The sequence below is a fragment of the Anomaloglossus baeobatrachus genome, chromosome 8 (genome assembly GCF_048569485.1).
Source record: "Anomaloglossus baeobatrachus isolate aAnoBae1 chromosome 8, aAnoBae1.hap1, whole genome shotgun sequence".
NCBI classification, from domain to species: domain Eukaryota; kingdom Metazoa; phylum Chordata; class Amphibia; order Anura; family Aromobatidae; genus Anomaloglossus; species Anomaloglossus baeobatrachus.
The window spans coordinates 205,486,974-205,503,220 of NC_134360.1; the positions used below are offsets into that span (position 1 = coordinate 205,486,974).

At 53.1% G+C, this 16,247-nt stretch overlaps 1 protein-coding gene across 1 annotated transcript in view; it reads right to left on the reverse strand.

The window, feature by feature from the left end:
• The window catches only part of CC2D1B (coiled-coil and C2 domain containing 1B), a 127,456-nt gene that overhangs the window by 74,996 nt on the left and 36,213 nt on the right, over nucleotides 1-16,247 (reverse strand). Inside the window, exons 7-13 of the mRNA XM_075320088.1 lie at nucleotides 10,557-10,791; nucleotides 10,304-10,413; nucleotides 9,328-9,403; nucleotides 9,169-9,240; nucleotides 8,572-8,693; nucleotides 7,136-7,208; nucleotides 6,929-7,053 (exon numbers count right to left, since the gene is read on the reverse strand). Coding sequence (XP_075176203.1) covers nucleotides 6,929-7,053; nucleotides 7,136-7,208; nucleotides 8,572-8,693; nucleotides 9,169-9,240; nucleotides 9,328-9,403; nucleotides 10,304-10,413; nucleotides 10,557-10,791 — 813 coding nt within the window. The remainder of the gene's footprint in view (nucleotides 1-6,928; nucleotides 7,054-7,135; nucleotides 7,209-8,571; nucleotides 8,694-9,168; nucleotides 9,241-9,327; nucleotides 9,404-10,303; nucleotides 10,414-10,556; nucleotides 10,792-16,247) is intronic.

The following is a 16,247-nucleotide window of genomic DNA, read 5'->3' on the forward strand; positions in this document are numbered from 1 at the left end:
TCAGGGCCGCAGAATACCGATGGAGAAAACGGCCCTTGAGACAGTAAGTCTGGTCGGTCTGGTAGTGACCCCGGTCGGCCGACCGTGAGATGCCACAGATCCGGGTACCACGATCTCCTCGGCCAGTCTGGTGCGACGAGTATGACGCGGCTGCAATCGGATCTGATTTTTGCGCAGTACTCTGGGCAAGAGTGCCAGAGGTGGAAACACATATGTGAGCCGGAACTGCGACCAATCTTGCACTAAGGCGTCTGCCGCCAGAGCTCTGTGATCGCGCGATCGTGCCATAAATGCCGGGACCTTGTTGGTGTGCCGAGACGCCATTAGGTCGACGTCCGGCCCCCCCCCCAGCGGCAACAGATTTCCTGAAACACGTCCGGGTGAAGGGACCATTCCCCCGCGTCCATGCCCTGGCGACTGAGGAAGCCTGCTTCCCAGTTTTCTACGCCCGGGATGTGAACTGCGGATATGGTGGATGCTGTGTCCTCCACCCACATGAGGATTCGCCGGACTTCCTGGAAGGCTGCTGACTGCGTGTCCCTCCTTGGTGGTTGATGTATGCCACCGCTGTGGAGATGTCCGACTGGATTCGGATCTGCTCCCTTCTATCCACTTTTGGAAAGCTAATAGGGTAAGATACCCTGCCCCGATTTCCAGCACATCGAACTGAAGGGTGGACTCCTGCTGAGTCCACGTCCCCTGAGCCATGTGGCGGAGACAAACTGCTCCCCACCCTGACAGACTCGTATCTGTCGTGACCACTGCCCAGGATGGGGGCTATGGCAATGAGGTGGGAATAAGCCACTATTGCAGAGAGTCCTCGGCCGTCAGGGAAAGGGAGACTTCCCGTCCAGGGAGGTTGACTGCCCATCCCATTGGCGGAGAATGTCCCATTGCCGTTGGCGCAGATGAAACTGCGCAAAGAGAACTGCCTCGATGGCTGCCACCATCTTCCTTAGGAAGTGCATGAGGCGCCTTAAGGGGTGCGACTGGCCTTGAAGGAGAGACTGCACCTCTGTCCGCAGTGAACACTGCTGGTTCAGCGGAAGCTTCACTATGGCTGATAGAGTATGAAACTCCATGCCGAGATACGTTAGTGATTGAGTCGGAGACAGATTTGACCTTGCCAAATTGATGATCCACCCGAAAGTCTGGAGAGTCTCCAGCGTAACATTCAGGCTGCGTTGGCATGCCTCGAGGGAGGTTGCTTTGACGAGTAGATCGTCCAAGTACGGAATCACCGGGTGTCCGTGAGAGTGCAAGACTGCTACCACTGCTGCCATGACCTTGGTGCCCACCCGTGGGGCTGTCGCCAGACTGAATGGCAGAGCTACGAACAGAAGATGTTCGTCTCCTATCACAAAACGTAGAAAACGTTGGTGCTCCGTAGCAATTGGCACGTGGAGATAGGCATCTTTGATGTCTGTTGAGGCAAGGAAGTCTCCTCGAGACATTGAGGCAATGACGGATCGGAGGGATCCCATCCGGAACCGCCTGGCGTTCGCATGCTCGTTGAGCAGTTTCAGAACCAGAACAGGACGGAAGGAACCGTCCATTTTTGGAGCCACAAAGAGATTGGAGTACAAACCCTCGCCCTCGTTCCTGAGGGGGGACAGGGATCACCACTCCTTCTGCTCTTAGAGCGTCCACCGCCTGCAGCAGGGCATCTGCTCGGTGGAGAGGTGGGGCCGTTCTGAAGAATGGAGTCGGAGGACGAGAACAGAACACTGTCCTGTGCACGTGAGCACAATGTCCGTCACCCACCGGTCTGTGACCTGTGGCAGCTAAATGTCGCCAAAGGCGGGGGAGTCTGCCATCAACCGCGGATGCGGAGAGAGAGAGAGAGAGAGCTGAGAGTCCTGAGGAGACCGCCTTGGTAGCGGTTCCTCCGACTGCCTTCCTTGGGCGAGATTGAGCCCGGCCGGAATCTGAGCCCGTCTGAGGTTTTGTAGCCCTTTTGCACGAGGACAATTGGGACCTGCCGGAGCTTGGGAAGGACCGAAACCTCGACTGTACTTTTAGGACAGCATTAACAGGGTAAGTCGCAGTGCAGACATTGCGGGGTTACGGACGCCTCTGCGGTACAGATGTCCCTGCTCAAGGTCAGCTGCGCAAGAACAGCAGAAAAGGTTAGGTTGCCAATACGGCTGTGGATGCCGGAGCAACCGACACGCCGATAGCCTCCTAGACAGATTTCAACCAGAGTCCATCTGTCTGTGAATGGCATCTTGAAGTGAAGCCCCATCTCCAGTGCAACTATGGCTCTATATGCAAGCCTGGAGATTGGAGAATCCACCTTTGGACCCTGGGTCCAGCGCTGACCACGTCAGGGGAAAAAAGGGATAACGTGTATCCTAAAAACGTTTGGAGAAGACGCTTATCTGGTAAGCGTGGTGTTCCTGGACTGCTTCTCTGAAGTCAGCGTGGCCAGAAAAATACTCAATATCTGCGTGAGACACTGAAAAGGAACTTCTCCTGTTCGTCTCCTATCTCCACTGGGGGAGCTGAGGGAGAAAGATCCAACCTTCCATTGGTGGACGGTATAGGATCATTCCGTATGGCGTTACCACCCGGTGTATCCGGATTGAGAGCGATGTCAGTATCAAAGCCCTGAAGAGCTGCCGTTTGTTCAAGTAGATTGCCCATGGGTGCAAGTCTCTATATTATGACTACTCCGTCCCTGTCCATGGACAGGGTTGACAGGAGGTTTCTTTGGCCACAACTAGTAGAGCCCCGGCAGACGAAGTGCTAGAGACCCCGGCAGACGACGTGCTACAGGGGAGCATGCACACAATGGGACGGTGTCATGAACAGCATCCCATGTAGTAAAAACAGCACTGAAAACTGTGTTGCTTTTTTGCCGCTGCCGACTAGCTATCTAGAAGTATATAGCCAAGATTGGTGACCGTACAGTGCAATGTATAGCATACAGGCATAAAGTACAAATGACCACTGCAGCACAAGCAATACAAGCAGCATAGAAGCCTGTGCCCTGGCACCCCTGCTCTTCTGCTGCTGTATACTAGTCATCTAGGGGAATATAGCCCAGAAGAGTGACCCTACAGTGCAATGTATAGCATACAAGCACAAGTACAAATGAACACTGCAGCACATGCAATCCAAGCAGCATAGAAGCCTGTGCCCTGGCACCTCTGCTCTTCTGCTGCTGTAGACTGGTCATCTAGGGGAATATAGCCCAGAAGAGTGACCATACAGTGCAATGTATAGCATACAAGCACAAGTACCAATGCACACTGCAGCCCATGCAATACAAGCAGCATAGAAAAAAACCTGTGCCCCAGCACCCTTGGTTTTCTGCTGCTGTAGTCTAGCCATTCCAGAAGAATATAGCTAAGACTAGCGACTGTACAGTGCAATGTATAGCATATCAGCATAAACACAAATGAACCCCTCAGTCGTGCAAAACAAGCAGCCTAGAAAGCCTGTGCTTTAGCACACCTGCTTTCCTGCTGCTGATGTGTCGCTCCCCAAGCGGGCATATAGCGACCTATGTAGTTAAAAACAACACATGTATACACTGCATATATATTGTGGTCAGCACTATGTGTGCCCTTACCGCCCGCCTATAAGCGGGTGTATGAACGCCACTGTCCTGCCTTGGTGCCCCGAGCTCTGCAGTAATGGCTGCCGGCTTCTTCCCCAGCTCGTGTGAGTAGGGGCGGGCCGTGGGCGTGCCCCCAAGGCAGAGCGGGAATCCGGCGTCCGACAGAGTGCAGTGAGAGGGCTGGAGCATGTAAAAAGGCTCCAGCCCTCGGCGCTGCTGATTGCTCAGCGCCTGTCCCCTTCCCTGAGTGACAGGGAGGGGGCGGGAACGAAGCGGCACTAGGCCGCAGAAGCCGGGGACTGGAGTTATAAGCGCCGCCGCCGTAAAAGCGCGGTCGGCGCCCAGTCCCCGGCGAACTACAAGTCCCAGCCGCGCCGCCGCTCCCGGAGCGTCCGGCGCGGTAGTTCCCAAAACACAAAGTCACTCAGCAAAGCTGCAGTGACTGTAACCCTTTACTGTCCCCGGCGCACTAGCACACCCAGCAAGTCTGGAGTGTGCTGTGCCTGTGTGTACGGGGACACAGAGTACCTGTAATGGTGCAGGGCCATGTCCCTGAACGGTACTCCAGCTCCGTATCCAGCAGGTTCAAATGGGTCTGTGGATGGAGCCCGGCGTCAGAGCTTTGAGGCCGGCAGGATCCCACTTCCTCAGAGCCCCTCAGGGGGATGTGGAAGGAAAGCAGCATGTGGGCTCCAGCCTCCGTACCAGCAATAGGTACCTCAACCTTACAACACCATCCAGGGGTGAGAAGGGAGCATGCTGGGGACACTATATGTGTCCTCTTTTCTTCCATCCGAAATAGTCAGCAGCTACTGCTGACTAAAATCTGTGGAGCTATGCGTGGATGTCTGACCTCCTTCGCACACAAAGCTAAAACTGGAGAACCCGTGATACCACGGGGGGGTATAGCCAGAGGGGGAGGGGCCTTGCACTTTTTAGTGTAGTGCTTTGTGTGGCCTCCGGAGGGCAGTAGCTATACCCCAATCGTCTGGGTCTCCCAATAGAGCGCTGAAGAAATGATGATGTTGAGGGAAAATTTAAGCGAGCTTGCTTAGCCGGTCTGGGGCTGGGGTCTGTGTCAGAACCCTCAGCCTGGGATCTATGAGATACCCCGGGAGGACCTTGTTGGTCCAACTGAGGGGGGCCAGGGAACACAGATTCAACAGAGTCCCTGTGCTGAGATATCGGCCTGGACTGCAAGGCTTCTAGTATCTTAGCCATAGTGTCAGAGAGTTTTGCAAACTCTGTCCCTGTCACCTGGACATTGTCAGCAGGTGGCTCGTTCTGGGCCCCTGTTAGCAGAGGCTCTGGCTGAGCAAGTGACACAGGGCCCGAGCACTGTACACAATGAGGGTCAGTGGAACCTGCCGGTCGTACATGCGGCGCAGGCAGCATAATAAGCCTGTGTTTTGGCACCCCTGCCTTTTGTGGGCGCCATGCTATTATCTTCCCTAATCAACACAATAGGGTATATAGCCAGAATCAACTGCGCACCATACAGTGTAAATTGTATAGTTACACTACTGCACAAATGGGGCTAGCACCACAGGTGCTGTTTACCACCCGCTTAAAAGCGGTTGTGAGGCCACCGAAGTCCCTGCCTGGGTCCCTCAGACTTTGTCCCCCTCTGCTGCGTCCAAGGAGCTGACAGGAATGGCTGCCGGCGTCCTGAGGAGAGAGGGGAGTCGTGGGCGTGGCCTAGAAAGTGCGGGAACTGGTGCCTGCACTGTGCACAGTGAGAGGGGTGGAGTATGCAAAGCATGCTCCAGCCCTCCGTGCTGCTCGTTCTGTGCAGCGTCCCGCCCTTCCCCTGCCTGTCAGGGGTGAGGGCGGGAGGAAAAGGAGACCAGGCCGCAAGTCAAGCCGGGGACTGTAGTAATAAGCGCTGCCGCCGTATAAGCGCGGCCAGCGCGGAAGTCCCCGGCGCACTACAAGTCCCAGCCGCGCCACAGTGTTCTGTGGCAGCGGCGGATAGCGCGGCGGTCCCTATACATAAACACACTCAGCAACGCTGAGTGTGTAATGGCACATTAAACCCTGTCAGCGCCGCGGTCCCCGGCATACTAGCACACCCAGCAAAGCTGCAGTGTTGCTGTGCGCGGACCCTACAGGGATACAGAGTACCTTACAGTAGCAGGGCCATGTCCCTGAACGGTACCCGGCTCCTATCCAGCAGGCTCCACAGGAGATGTGGATGAAGCACGGTCTCCTGTGCCTGGAGACCGATAGGATCCCACTTCACCCAGAGCCCTGAGGGGGATGGGGAAGGAAAACAGCATGTGGGCTCCAGCCTCCGTACCCGCAATGGATACCTCAACCTTAACAACACCGCCGACAAAAGTGGGGTGAGAAGGGAGCATGCTGGGGGCTCTATATGAGCCCACATTTCTTCCATCCGACATAGTCAGCAGCTGCTGCTGACTAATCTGTGGAGCTGTGCGTGCATGTCTGCCTCCTTCGCACAAAGCAAAAAACTGAGGAGCCCGTGGGAGCACGGGAGTGTATAGGCAGAAGGGGAGGGGCTTAACACTTTTGAGTGTAATACTTTGTGCGGCCTCCGGAGGCATAGCCTATACACCCAATTGTCTGGGTCTCCCAATAGAGCGACAAAGAAAAAAGAAAATGTGGGCTGTCTTACGATCCGGTGGTGTCTTACGGGGAGGGAGGTGGGGAATGGCAACGGTGGTGGACCGGGTCATAGGAGGCAGGGGCAGTGGTGGAGCAGGTCGATGATGCGGGCGGTGCGGTCGGCGGGTGTCCCAGATGCTGTAAGGTAGGCAACTTCCAGAAACTGTTGGCTGTGTGAGCTTCAAAGAAATGGAGGCCGGAGTCGGCGTGTACACAGATTCAGCTATCGGCTGAATAACAAGCCAAGATCTCATCTGCACACACGCCACCTCCTGGTGCCATTTTCCTTAAGTTGGTTGCTGGGAGATCAATGGGACGGAGGTGGCGTGTGCGCAGATGAGATCTTGAGCTGAGAGCTCCATCTGCGCATGTGCCGCCTCCGGGCGCCATTATTTGATGAAGCCTGCACCGCCGACATTTTAGGATGCCCCTGCCTCACCGCTCGCAGCACAGGAGCCCACAGCACAGGAGCCCACAGCACAGGAGCCCACAGCACAGGAGCCCACAGCACTGCGCCGCGTAGGACCCAAAACAGCACCCTGCAGGCCCCAGCATTGCCTCTGCCTTCTGCGACTACTTTCCACAATCTCCCGATAAGCTACATTCGGAATATAAGATGCACCCCTCATTTTCCTCCCAAATTTTTGGGAGGAAAAGTGCGTCTTATCATCTGAAAAATATGGCAAATCATTTTTACAGACTGCAATGTAGCACTTCGAAGAAACGTTAGCCAACCTCCTCATCTTCATCCTCGGCTTCTTCATCTTCCTTGGCATTTGCCAATTTGTGGGCAGCTTCCAGCGCTTTCTCCACACTCCCCTCACCTTCTGTGTTCTCCATACCGGGAAACGGAGGGAAACCTAGATCAGGAGCAAGACCATTACAATCAAAACACCCGTCTTCTCATTTCTTTCTTGCCTTATATAATTAAATGTGGTTTACCTGGAGGAATCGGGAGCTCGGCCAGATTCACCTGTCTCCCGGCTTTATGTGCTCGGATGGCGTCCTGGTATTGCTGCAAGCAAAACACTGAGGGGTTAATTGGCTTCCTATGAATGTGGCCAAGTTTTCCCAGCAGAAATAACAATTGTGGTGATTCATTTGCATTTTGTACATAACTGAGACATTCTTTTTAGTGCCTTGTGGACCATGAAATAGAGGTGCAGCCCTCTGCGCAGGAACACATTGTTGGTCCTGAGCTATGGTAAACATGGCTTTAAGTTTTGTTTGCCTAACCCTGAATGAGAGCGCAACAACCAGCCGGGGTGAAAAACAGCATAGCTATAATATAATGTCAATCATATCTCTGACATGTGCATTTGTGATGGCTCCAACTTTTAGGTGCCCAATACATTTCTGCTAAACAGGGATCGACAAAGCACCGTATTTTTCGGATTATAAGACGCACTTTTCCTCCCAAGAATTTGGGAGGAAAATGAGGGGTGCGTCTTAAAATCTGAATATAGCTTATCGGGGGGGGGGGGGCTGTGTGCGGCGGCCGGGTGCCTGTGGCTGCGTGCGGGCGGCTGAGTGCCTGTGTGCGGGTGGGTGCCTGTGGCTGCGTGAGGGCGGCTGGGTGGCTGCTTGAGGGCGGCTGGGTGGCTGCTTGAGGGCGGCTGGGTGGCTGCTTGAGGGCGGCTGGGTGGCTGCATGAGGGCGGCTGGGTGGCTGCATGAGGGCGGCTGGGTGGCTGTGGCTGCGTGCGGGCGGCCGGCTGCCTGTCAGTGCCAGCAGCCTCTCTGTCCCGGTGGCTGGCTGCCTCTCTGTGCGGGTGGGTGGGCGTACGGCCTGCTGGCTGCCACTCTGTGCGTGCCGGCGGGTGGCTGTGCGGCAGGTGTCCCAGTGTGTCCGCGGTCCCAGTTTCAAATGATGGCTCCGGGAGTCAGCGCGTGCGCAGATGGAGCTCTTGGAGGAGAGCTCCATCTGCGCATGCGCCGCTCCAGGCACTGTCATTTGAACCGGGACCGCGGACAGACTGGGACACTCACCGCACCGGCTTGCTCCACCAATGAATCGCAGTCGCTGCTGCCACTAGTGACCCGCCGCTGCCACTACTGACCCGCCGCGGCTGCCAGCACAACCTCTGCCTCCTGTGACCCCGCTTCACCACCACTGATGCTCCCCTCCGGTAAGACAACACCGAAGTATAAGACGGACTCTATTTTTATTTTTTTTACTTTTTTATATCTTTAAATTTGGTGTGCGTCTTATAATCCGGTGCGTCTTAATAAAACGAAAAATACGTTATCTCACTCCGGGTGAAAATCGTAGCGCCCTGCGCCGGTGGTGGCTGGAAGGATTATTGTGCACCAATGATCACCTCCAACAAAAAAACTCCTTGGTGTATGGCAATTGATATTTTGGACCTTCCTTTATACCTTCACAATCCTTTCATGCATTCTTGCTTTTCGATCATCGCCATTGCCTTTGGCTTGCTGTGCTGCACTTTTGTATCGCTCCATTCTCTGCTGTAGAGCCTGTAATACAGAACTAGCCGGGGCTGCCATAGAAAAAAAAAAGGATATGGTCAATATCAGCTCTATTCCTGCCCTATCCACTTCCCCCCACCAATCCAATGCAGTTCACTAATATATAAACCCCCCTTTATATAAAAGGGAAAGCAGGATCACGATCATCAGATTCCCTGCCCCGGTCTCATCACCAATAGGGACATTAGTGGATGATAAATGTTGATCACAATGCTGGGACCCTTGGCAATCACAAAAATGGAAAGGAATTGTGCACCCCTATTGGAATGGAGCACTGGTCGTTCATTTGTGCTGCCGAGTTAAGTCATCGTCTATGGGACTGAGGAAGGTATCAATGAAGCCAATTCTCATGGTCAGTGGAGGTCCTAATGATGAGACCCCAGAGATAAGGCTCATCACCAATCCTGAGGACCAGTCCAACAAATAAGCGATAGGTTTTTTGGGACGACCCCAGATATTGTAATCTCGCTCTGTGTCCACCCTCACCTTGTGCGATTGCAGCGGCAGGTGGTTGAGGTTCTGGAGCTACTGCCACTTCTGGGGTCTTTACATTGTGGTCTAAAAGTCAAGAAGAAACATTAGTTAAAATATCTACAATGTCAGCAGGCATTTGCCAAATCCGGCTTTGTGTTTGCGGTTAGCTACCATTTGGAGCAGGAGGCAATTGGCTGAGATCCACAGGCTGACCGCTCTCCAGAGCTTCCAGAACATTGCTGAATTTCTGAAATATGAAAACAGAACCTTGAGGACATGAATAAAGAGATCTGATTTAAAGAGGATACAACTTTTAAGGGGTTGTCCACTACTAGAAGACCCTTCATCATCCTCTTCCTGCACCCTGACGCACATGTATGTCATAAGTAAAATATGGGGCAGGCACAAGAGTTGAACCTGATCCTTACAGGGCAGGTACCGGCTGTGTTATACAGCCTGCACCTGCATCTAACAACATGGATTGAGGCTGCCTGACAGCGGCTTTTAAATGCTTCCTCATTGTCTTTTCTGCTAGTGTGGAGGTCGCCTGAGCTATAGCTTGTTTGTTCAAACGTAATAAGAATATCTGTGTATATAAATAATCAAAATGTAGATGTAGTTGCATAATAATCTGTCTGTCTATGTAGCCATCGCATAGACCCATAATATAATTCTAAGCTGTATAAGTCATGAAGGAGTTAACCAAAGATAATGAAGCCAGAATGTGAAGCTGCAAAAGTGTTATCAGTAATGTTCACACAGAAAGAATGTACAGAAACAAACTGCGCTGTGAGAAATTAAGGCGTAAAAGTACTCCCTGTTTAGCTTCAAGGTTAGAGATGCAAACTGTATAATTGGATCTATCTAATACACGGGTAGGTTGGTGACGCTGGCTCAAGGAGAACATGTCTTATGTATTGTCTGATACATTGATATATCGGCACTGGTATACAGCTAATACGGCACCGTCTCTGAATATCCCAAAGAAGAGACTCCATTAGCAGTCTTCACCCAAATTCCTCCCTTGACACTTGGTCGAAATGCGACCGCTGCAACCAATCAGCGGACACCAGATTTTGATCCCAGCAGACTCCCCAGTACAGGATGGCGGCTTTTCACCCCATGCAATCTTTTGCATAATAAATACCTTAACAATTTTCATGTACTCCTTGGCTTTCTCCATATCTCCGCTCTGTTTCGCTCTCAGAGCCGCCATCTTGTACTCCCTCTGTCTTGCCGTCACCACAGTTTTTGGGTCTGTGAATTAATAACATTGCAATGGTAGTGAAAAATGGGAGACATATGGTTGTTATGTATGATCGGGGGACCGGAAGGTATCATGTAGCGGAACTAAGAAAGTACTGGGGCCATCTGATGTGTACGGTAGGAAGGAGTCCTACCGTCTTCACTTTGCTCCTCGACAGTCGGAGCAGACACTTCTCTCCTCTCTGGCGGGTCTTGGCTGTTGGCAGATTCTGTAGGAAGGGTTTCAGCAGGACTTGTGCGCTCTTCCTCTGGGGCTGACACTGAAGCTTCAGCAGGGGTCACAGTCTTCCCACAAGCCACTGGTGGCGGCATTTCTTCCTCAGTCAAAGGTTTGCCTTGTTTGGCTGCCTTTAACATCGACTCCAGTGTCTGCAAAATGGAGATACAATTGATGTGATGCATTCTGCGTGCACATCTTTTCTTAAAACTGTATGTCGTGCTGTTCCTCTGTTACTCCTCCTGGAAATGTATGAGTGGACAGTTGTGTATTAGTATTTCCCCCATGTGTGTTTCTAAATAGTCTGACAATGTCAGAACAGATTAAGCAGCATTGGATTGTCTAGAGACAACCCAATGTACAAGGGGGAAGATGATAAAACCCTTGGAAAGGGAACCTATCCCCAGATTTTGGCCTTCTAAAACTAAAACTAGCACCTTAACCAAGACCTGTGCTGCATTCTATAAAGGAGCAAGTTACCCCCTAACCTCCCCCCTATAGCACCCAAAAAAGAGAATTTTGTTTACTTACCGTAAATTCTTTTTCTTATAGTTCCGTATTGGGAGACCCAGACCATGGGTGTGTAGCTTCTGCCTCCGGAGGACACACAAAGTACTACACTCAAAAGTGTAGCTCCTCCCTCTGAGCCTATACACCCCCTGGAGAACCAGATCTAGCCAGTTTAGTGCAAAAGCTGAAGGAGAATAGCCACCCACAAGTAAAAACAGAGCAAGAACCGGAACAACCGGAGACTCTGTCAACAACAACAGCCGATGATAACACGCGGAACAAGAAAGTGCCAACAGGCAACAGGGAGGGTGCTGGGTCCCCCAATACGGAACTATAAGAAAAAGAATTTACGGTAAGTAAACAAAATTCTCTTTTTCTTTATCGTTCCTATGGGAGACCCAGACCATGGGACGTCTCAAAGCAGTCCATGGGTGGGAATAAACAAAAAAACTAAGAAGTAGGCGGAGCCTAACTTCACAAATGGGCGACAGCCGCCTGAAGGATGCGTCTGCCCAAGCTCGCATCTGCCGAAGCATGAGCATGCACTTGGTAGTGCTTTGAAAAGGTATGCAGGCTAGTCCAAGTGGCAGCCTGACAGACCTGCTGAGCCATAGCCTGGTGCCTGAAAGCCCAAGAGGCACCGGAGCTCTGGTCGAGTGTGCCTTGATCCCCGGCGGGGGAGGCACCTGAGAACACTGGTAGGCATCCGAAATGGCCGACCTAATCCAACGGGCTAAGGTCGGCTTAGAAGCAGAGAGGCCCTTACGCCGACCTGTGGTTAGCACAAAAAGAGAGGTGCACCGCCTAAGAGCAGCGGTGCGAGACACAGATCCGGAGAGCACGCACCAGATCCAAAGTATGCAACACTTTTTCAAAGCGATGAACAGGAGCCGGACAAAAGGAAGGTAGGGTAATGTCCTGGTTAAGGTGGAACGGAGAGACCACCTTAGGAAGAAAGTCCGGAGTCGGACGGAGAACCACCTTGTCTTGATGAAAAACCAAAAAAGGTGACTCCGAAGAGAGCGCAGCCAAATCGGAGACTCTCCTGAGAGAAGTTATGGCCACTAGAAAGACTACTTTCTGTGAAAGACGAAACAAAGAAACATCCTTAAGAGGCTCAAAGGGGGGTTTCTGCAAAACCGTGAGAACCAAATTGAGGTCCCAGGGATCCAAGGGCCGCCGGTAAGGCGGAATGATGTGAGACGCGCCTTGCAAGAAGGTGCGGATCTGAGCCAGCCGGGCGATACGCCGCTGGAACAGCACTGACAGAGCCGAGACTTGTCCCTTGAGAGAGTTGAGGGACAGTCCCAGCTGCAGACCGGACTGTAGAAAGGACAGAAGGGTCGGCAAGGAAAAAGGCCAAGGAGGATGGCCGGAAGAGCGACACCAGGATAGGAAAAAAGAGAATTTTGTTTACTTACCGTAAATTCTTTTTCTTATAGTTCCGACATGGGAGACCCAAACCATGGGTGTATAGCTTCTGCCTCCGGAGGACACACAAAGTACTACACTCAAACGTGTAGCTCCTCCCTCCGGGCTATATACACCCCCTGGATGACAATCTAACCAGTTCAGTGCAAAAGCTGAAGGAGGACATCCACCCATAAGTAGAGATAGAGTTCCGGTCTTTCCGAGTTTACTCTGTCTACTAACAACAGCCGGTGAAACACACGGAACAAAAAACTGCCAACAGGCAACAGGGAGGGTGCTGGGGCTCCCATGTCGGAACTATAAGAAAAAGAATTTACGGTAAGTAAACAAAATTCTCTTTTTCTTCATCGTTCCTTATGGGAGACCCAAACCATGGGACGTTCCAAAGCAGTCCATGGGTGGGAAATAAACCAAACTGAGAAGTAGGCAAAACCTAACTTCACAAATGGGCGACAGCCGCCTGAAGAACGCATCTGCCCAAGCTCGCATCTGCCGAAGCATGAGCATGCACTTGGTAGTGCTTCGAAAAAGTGTGCAGACTGGACCACGTGGCAGCCTGACAAACCTGCTGAGCCGTAGCCTGGTGCCTGAAAGCCCAGGAGGCACCGAAAGCTCTGGTTGAGTGCGCCTTAATCCCTGGCGGAGGAGGCACCTGAGAACACTGGTAGGCATCGGTGATAGCCGACCTGATCCAACGAGCTAGGGTCTGTTTAGAAGCAGCGAGACCCTTGCGCTGACCAGTGGTTAGCACAAAAAGTGAGGTGCACCGCCTAAAAACGGCGGTGCGTGACACATAGATTCGGAGCGCCCGCACCAAATCTAAGGAATGCAACGCCTTCTCAAAGCGATGCACAGGGGCCAGACAAAGAGAAGGCAATGAAATGTCCTGGTTAAGGTGGAAAGGAGACACCACCTTAGGGAGAAAGTCCGGAGTCGGTCGAAGAACCACCTTGTCTTGGTGAAACACCAAAAAGGGGGATTCCGAAGAGAGCGCAGCCAAATCAGAAACTCTCCTGAGAGAAGTTATGGCTACTAGAAAAACAACTTTCTGTGAAAAGTCTAAACAAAGGAACCTCCCTGAGAGGCTCAAAGGGGGGTTTCTGTAAGGCCGTGAGGACCAGATTAAGGTCCCAGGGATCCAAGGGCCGCCGGTAAGGAGGAATGATGTGAGATGCGCCCTGCATGAAGGTGCGCACCTGAGCCAGTCGGGCGATACGCCGCTGGAACAATACCGACAGAGCCGACACCTGTCCCTTGAGGGAATTAAGGGACAGTCCTAGCTGTAGACCGGACTGTAGAAAAGACAGGATGGTCGGCAAGGAGAACGGCCAAGGGGCATAGCCGGAAGAGCGACACCAGGACAGGAAAATCCTCCAAGTCCTGTGGTAAATCTTGGCCGAGGAAGACTTCCGAGCCTGAGTCATAGTGGAGATGACCTCAGAGGGAATGCCTGAAGCCGTCAGGATCCAGGACTCAAGAGCCACGCCGTCAATCTGAGAGCCGCAGAATTCTGGCGGAAGAACGGACCTTGAGAGAGAAGGTCTGGGCGGTCCGGGAGGTGCCACGGCACCCCTACGGACAGACGGAGCAGGCCTGGGTACCAAGCTCGCCTGGGCCAGTCTGGAGCAATGATTATGACTCGACGGCCCTCCATTCCGATCTTGCGCAGAACCCTGGGCAAGAGAGCTAGAGGGGGAAACACATAGGCCAGACGGAACTGAGACCAATCTTGAACCAGTGCGTCCGCTGCGAAGGCCTGAGGATCGTGGGAGCGAGCCATGTAAACCGGAACCTTGTTGTTGTGCCGGGATGCCATTAGATCCACTTCCGGAGTGCCCCACTTGCGGCAGATTGATCTGAACACTGACGGATGCAGGGCCCACTCGCCGCTGTCCACGGTTTGACGGCTGAGATAATCGGCCTCCCAGTTTTCCACGCCTGGGATGTGGACTGCAGATATGGTGGACTTGGAGTCCTCCGTCCACTGGAGGATTCGTTGAACCTCCAACATCGCCAGACGGCTGTGAGTCCCGCCCTGGTGATTGATGTAGGCAACCGCTGTCGCGTTGTCCGACTGAACTCGAATGTGCCTGCCCGCCAACAGGTGGTAAAAGGCTAGGAGAGCTAGAAACACAGCTCTGATCTCCAGCACATTGATTGAGAGGGCTGATTCGGACGGAGTCCAAGTGCCCTGTGCTCGGTGATGGAGAAATACTGCTCCCCAACCGGAGAGGCTGGCATCCGTGGTGAGGATCACCCAGGACGGAGTCAGGAAGGAGCGTCCCTGAGACAGAGAGAGGGGCCGAAGCCACCACTGAAGGGAGCTCCTGGTCTGTGACGACAGAACCACCATCCTGTGCAAGGAAGAGATTTGCTTGTCCCAACAGCGGAGAATGTCCAGCTGCAGGGGACGCAGATGGAACTGGGCAAAAGGAACCGCTTCCATTGATGCCACCATCTGACCTAGCACCTGCATGAGGTGTCTGATGGAATGACGGCGGTGCCTCAGCAGAGAGCGCACCGCCAGACGAAGGGACTGCTGTTTGACTAAGGGCAACTTGACAAGTGCCGGCAGAGTCTCGAATTGCATCCCTAGGTAAAGAAGCACCTGGGTCGGGGTCAGAGTGGACTTGGGCAGGTTGACAAGCCACCCGAACTGAACGAGCGTGGCGAGCGTGAGTGAGACACTCCGCTGGCAGTCTGTACTGGATGAGGCCTTGACTAGAAGGTCGTCCAGGTAAGGAATCACTGCCAACCCCTGGAGGTGCAGAACCGCAACCACTGCTGCCATGACCTTGGTGAATACTCGAGGGGCCGTGGCTAAGCCGAAGGGGAGAGCCACGAATTGGAAATGTTCCTCTCCGATTGCAAAGCGTAGCCAACGCTGGTGTGAAACCGCAATAGGCACATGCAGATAGGCATCTCTGATGTCGATGGATGCCAGAAAATCTCCTTGGGTCATTGAGGCAATGACCGATCTCAGAGATTCCATGCGAAAGTGCCGCACCTGAACATGCTTGTTGAGAAGCTTGAGATCCAGGATGGGCCGGAAGGAACCGTCCTTCTTGGGAACTAGAAAGAGGTTTGAGTAGAAACCGCTGAACCGTTCCCGGGCGGGAACCGGAACAATTACACCGTTGGCCTGCAGGGATGCCACGGCCTGAGAGTAGGCGGCGGCTTTGGAGCAGGGGGGGGGTGGACAGAAAAAATCTGTTTGGCGGGCTGGAAGAAAATTCTATCCTGTAGCCGTGGGAGATGATATCTCGCACCCACTGATCGGAGACGTGTTGAAACCACACGTCGCCAAAGTGGGAGAGCCTGCCACCGACCAAGGACGTTGCTGGCGCAGCCAGATAGTCAAGAGGAGGCTGCCTTAGTGGCAGCGGCTCCTCCGGTCTTTTGAGGACGCGGCTTCGCGCGCCAGTTGGGTTTACGATCCTTGGCTGCGGTAGTGGACGAGGTCGAGGGCTTAGAGGATGACCAGTTAGAGGAACGAAAGGAACGAAACCTCGATTGGTTCCTACCCTGGACAGGTTTCCTGGCTTTAGTTTGTGGCAAGGAAGTACTCTTCCCGCCAGTAGCTTCCTTAATTATTTCATCCAGTTGTTCACCAAACAGCCGGGACCCAGAAAAAGGGAGACTCGCAAGGAACTTCTTAGAGGAAGCG